We start from the raw sequence: 5,449 nt of genomic DNA, 5'->3' as shown, positions 1-5,449 counted from the left end.
TTAGTACTTGGTTCGCTACAGGGTGTGTACTCCTACCCACCACCTCTGGCAGTTGGTGTGACCTCGAAGCATAGGTGCACTTGGAGGTCTTACGTAGGGCCAAAGCTGTCCATGGTTTGGCGGGTCAATTTAGACATTCGAGGGTGAAGCTGGGAATGGATTGATGCATGTGGCCTTTTTGGTGCATGTGCCATGTGATTAGGTTTACCTTGCATGAGACAAAATCGAATTGATTCGCCGTGACTTGCGAATATGAGAACCTTGATCTTTCTGTCTCATTGTAGTAAAGAAGTAGAACATGATAATGTTGATAATGGATATTATTTATCTAAACAATTATTTTTCTACACAGAATGTTGTGATTACGCAGATCTAGAGAATAGTTTATCTCATTTAGAACTTGGCTAAAATAAAAGTAAGGACACACTATTAGTTGCTCTTTGGCAAAACAAGGAAGAAGTCCATTTTACTCCCCTTACTTATCAGCTTTGTCCGTATAACCCTTTGAACAAAATTTAGGCTCACTTTACTCCCCTAACTATTTCATTTGGTCCAATCTATCGACTAATTAAATTTCTCTTTTTTGTTTCTCTGTCTACGGGCTAAATTTTGAGTTCAAATTTTGTGAGCAAATAAAAACATGATGTCTTATGTTAAAAAATTATACTAAAATATTTTCATGGTTATTTTCATAGGTTAGGAATATTTAATATGAAATTAACCTTAGATATATAAAACTGTATAAAAAGTAATCATGAAAAATTGCTAATGTATTTTTCTAACGTAGAGCATCGTGTTATAATCCAACTGGCAAAATCTGAAATTAAAACTCAATTTTCTTGTGAAGAAACAAAAAAGACAAATCTAATTAGGGGGTAGATTGGATAAAATAAAATAGTTCAAGGGAGTAAGTGAGCCTAAATTTTGCTTAGGGGGTTAAGTGGACAAAGTAGGTAGCTGAGGGGAGTAAAATTAACTTTTTTTGCAAAACAAACCCAGCAGCCACAAAGCCTTGCATGCTAGGAGTCAGCTAGTATATAAGATAGTCGGGTAAGTCTTGTTGAGTATTAGTAGACTCAGGGTTGTTGTTTGTGACCCTATTTCAGATGGTGTTGCTTCTCTTTGATGGCATATCGGTGGGCTCGATGTGTTGTCCTCTACTCGGCGTCATTCTAGTCTTCCGTCTATCGTAATTTATTCTAGTTTCAATTTTCTCTTCGCTTTGTGTTTAAAAGCTCTGTATCATTTTTGTATTTGAACCCAATTTGTAAAAGACAAGTGTTGTATCTTAACTTATGTAACTCAGTGATGTTTGTATTATCTCTGCTCACCTTCGCGTGAGACTCGTGGTGTATCATTTCGATCGAGATATTCAGTGGTTGTGAATCGAGATTTACCCGACAGGCTGTCAGATTATGTCATTTTAAGTGCATAAGATTATGTCGTTCTAAGTGCATAATGACCAGATTAACGATTAAGAGGATAGTTAGGGCACTTGAGCCGGTTTAATTTGGATGGTTCTGCCACACTCCAATAGCAGGTGCCATAATTGGAGAATTGTGGGGATGAAACGCATCTCCTATGAGTGAACATGGATCCGAAAAATTATAAGCTCACGCACTCATGTCCGGATGGGCTCACCTCTCAACCGTGTCCTACCTTGCCTCGTTCTCTCTCTCATCTCCCTCTCTCTCTCTTTTGTCTTCCTCTCCTCTCTATGGATAGGATTCCATGCCCGCCGAAGTCTATGGGAGACACTAGTTGGCAAAATGCGTCGTCAATGAGAGCCATTGGAGAAGTGTTTTACCAATCCGCGTATCCAATGACCCTCATTGCAGATGCCTTTTCTCAATCCGCGTCTCCAATGAGGGTTATTGGAGACGTGAGTTTACCAAAAATGCATCTTTGCTGAGAGTCATGGGACACGCGGATTTTCAACGTCTCCAATAAGTTTCACATAAGAGATGAAAATTTGGAGACGCTAAAAAAATGCATCTCCTATGTGTCTAAAGACACGTCTCGGCGTCTTACACAGTGCTGTGCACAGTGAAATTTCATTTTCGTTGCAATGGCTATGTGCATGTATCAGCTTATTATTGTAGGGGCCGAAACATTAATTTTTTAATAAATATTCCTTTATGTAAATAAAAAAAAGATGCATACGCTCATGTTGCATGTTGCGGAAATGGACACAAGATACTTTTTTTTAGTTGCATTTATCTGGAGCGTTAGATATAAACAATGGTTAGTTGAGAAAGAGAGTTCACGGAAACAAGCAGATGTCAGTCACCATCACAGTAGGCAAACGGTACTGTATATTCAAAGTACGTTGTTCAATGTTCGTTGCAGGGCAAATCGACCTGTGCTAATACTCACACAAGTACGTTGTATCTCCTGTATGACACGGTCATATATGATACCGGAAGTCAGCGAATGATTCCAGCTAAACAATGGGTTTTCTCAACCCTTTTAGACCACTTGACGTGCAATGTGAGAGTATTTCAGGCAAAAGCATCCACAAGTAGCAGGTAGTACGTCCGCGTTTCTCTCCTAAGCTTGTGGCAATAATCTCTTTCGTTCCCCTCATCATCTAGACCACGTCGCCACGAAGCACGAGAGAAGGCTAGACCAGAGACCGTTCCAACACCTGCCGCACGATCGCGCGTGCACACGCTCATACGAGCGCGGGAGCCGGTATGCACACCAAGGCAGCCGGGAATCTGCAGCGCATGCCTAACCTCTCTGTATATAATCAGGCCTCATCATCCTACATTCGCACTCATCCACTGCAACCTCAACCTGCATACTCATCACCTTCCACGCCTGCTTCAGATCATCCCACACTAAAAGAATACATACATCACCGGCCGTCGCGGCTCGTCGTTCTTTGCTCGTAGAGCTCGGTGCCGGCACATCGACAGTCATGTCGCCGTCGAGGATAGCTTCTTGGCTTGCTCCGCTGATCCTGTCTGCAGTGCTTCTCTCGTGCACCGTCGCCAACGGTGACCACCGTCTCTCCGTCAGCTACTACGACAAGTCCTGCCCCAGCGTGCAGAGCATCGTCCAGTCCGTGATGGCGTCCAGGGTCGCCGCCGACCAGGCGATTGCCCCCGCAGTGCTCCGCCTCTTCTTCCACGACTGCTTCGTCAACGTACGTTGTCTCTACTTCTTCACTGATCTTTTTCAACTAATCTAATCTCTAGCTAGCTCGTGACTGCATCGCGGCTATGTTACCATATTAATTTGTCGGCCACGAATACATGACAGGGATGCGACGCCTCGGTCCTCCTGGACGACGACGGCAGGCACTTCTTCGAGAGCGAGAAGGCCGCCGAGCCCAACGACTCGCTCCGCGGCTTCGACGTGATCGACGAGATCAAGTCCCACCTCGAGCACTCCTGCCCGGCCACCGTCTCCTGCGCCGACATCCTCGCCCTGGCCTCCCGGGACGCCGTCGCCCTGCTCGGCGGCCCGGCATGGAACGTGCAGCTCGGCCGCAAGGACTCGCGCGCCGCCGACAAGTATGCGGCCATGACGGAGCTCCCCAGCCCGAAGGACAACCTCACCGCCCTCGTCCAGCTGTTCGAGAGGTACGGCCTCGACGCCAAGGACCTGGTCGCTCTCTCCGGCGCCCACAGCGTCGGCACGGCGCGGTGCCTCCACTACAGGGAACGCGTCTACGGCTACGACGGCCAGGGCGGCGCCGACGACATCGACCCCTCGTTCGCGGAGATCCGCCGGCAGACGTGCCAGGCCGGCGGCGACGACGCCATGGCGCCGTTCGACGAGCAGACGCCGATGAGGTTTGACAACGCCTACTACAAGGACCTGATCGCACGGCGCGGCCTTCTCACCTCCGACCAGGAGCTCTACGGCTGCGGTGGCCCGCTGGACCATCTGGTGGAGAGGTACAGCATGGATGGCGAGGCGTTCGCGAAGGACTTCGCCAAGGCCATGGTCAAAATGGGCAAAATTCCACCACCACCGGGGAAGCCGGTGGAGGTGAGACTCACCTGCAGTAAGGTCAACTATTGATGATATATACGGAGGCAAATGCAATCGAATGGATTGGCTTACATGCACAATTCGATTTAAGTCAATAAAAGCTGTAGCAAACCAATTGTAAAAAAATGACTTTGTTCCAATTTCTTGTTATTACTTATGATGTTAACTATTATTTCTGTAATGTGTTAATAAGCCAAATTTTAATGGGAATTTCATTTTCATTAAACAACATTTTTATGAAATGGCAAGAACTTACTGATGGTGGATGAAAGAGTTTTTTTTTTTACATACGGGGTGCATATTGTTTCCAATAATTTAAACCTGTCGGGTCTCATTTCATCCAGCTCCGTCCAATCCCGTGTATCTTTACCTATTATTAAAGTAAGTAATGTTTCTGCCTGGATTTTTCGTCCGTTGGGCTATTTTTCAAAAAAAACCCTGACATTTCGTGATATCAACCCGCAATCCAATTCTGAGTATAGGGGCCTCGAGTGGAAAAAATAGGAAAATGAGGGATTAAAGCGAAAAGAGTTCCGCTCCCTCGTTCCCCTCCCCTCCCTCGGGGGATCGAGATCCGCCGCACTCCGTCCAGCTCCGGTCCCGTCCCTCGGGGGATCTAGACGCCGCCGCTCCGTCTGGCCCTCCACCCAGCTCCCTTGTTCCCCTCCCCTTCCTCCGCCGCCCTCCCTCTAGGGATCTAGCCGCCGCCGCTCCGTCCGGGCCTCCACCCCATGTCCACCGACGACCTCCCGCCATCCTCCGACATCGACGTCATCATCCTTCGTCGACTTCCCGCTGCCGCTCCGTCCGGATCTGGGGCCTGCGGTCGGTTCCTACCTTCGCCCTCCTCTCCATGTCCATCGACGACCTCCCCCCGTCCTCCGACATCGACGCCATCATCCTCCGTCGACATCCCGCCGTCGTTCCGTCAAGATCCGGGGCCTGCGACCGTTTCCCACCTTCGCCCTCCACCCCATGTCCACCGACGACCTTCCGCCGTCCTCCGACATCGACGCCATCATCATCTTCAGGGACCCGCGCGACGCCGACTGTGTGGACCCGGTAATGGCCAGCGCATCCTCGAGGTGGCAGCGAAGCGGGCAGCTATTGGAGTGGAGGCTAGACTGCCACGAGAGCTCGCTTCCGATTCGGATCGGAATCGAGGCTGAGTCGGGGCCAGACTGCCAGGAGAGTTCGCTGCCGAACCGGATCAGAATCAGGGCCGACTTGGATCGGAATCGAGGTTGCGTTCTTGCCTGTATACATAGTTGCGGGGTTGGGCATCTTCGACGTGTTTGTGGCAGACTGCCAGGAGCCCAGGTCCTCCTCGCCGTCGAGAAACTGCTCTGCAACACGCTCATAGATCACCTCCATCGACGCCAACAGCTCGTGTGCCCTAGCGTGTTCGGCTTCTTACTCTACTTTCACAAAAGGTACGTAAGCA

General features: G+C 48.9%; 1 protein-coding gene across 1 annotated transcript; it reads left to right on the top strand.

The window, feature by feature from the left end:
* Positions 1-2,767: 2,767 nt before the first annotated feature.
* On the top strand, positions 2,768-4,158 carry LOC101786325 (peroxidase P7). Its single transcript, XM_004965436.2, has 2 exons — positions 2,768-3,151; positions 3,268-4,158. The coding sequence occupies exons 1-2, from the start codon at positions 2,924-2,926 to the stop codon at positions 4,033-4,035; spliced, it is 996 nt and encodes a 331-aa protein (XP_004965493.1). The 5' UTR covers positions 2,768-2,923; the 3' UTR covers positions 4,036-4,158.
* The last annotated feature ends 1,291 nt before the right edge of the window (positions 4,159-5,449 follow it).

Source organism: Setaria italica, chromosome IV (genome assembly GCF_000263155.2).
Source record: "Setaria italica strain Yugu1 chromosome IV, Setaria_italica_v2.0, whole genome shotgun sequence".
NCBI classification, from domain to species: Eukaryota; Viridiplantae; Streptophyta; class Magnoliopsida; order Poales; family Poaceae; genus Setaria; species Setaria italica.
Note: the sequence above shows the minus strand (reverse complement) of the source record. Positions and strands in the feature narration are given on the sequence as shown.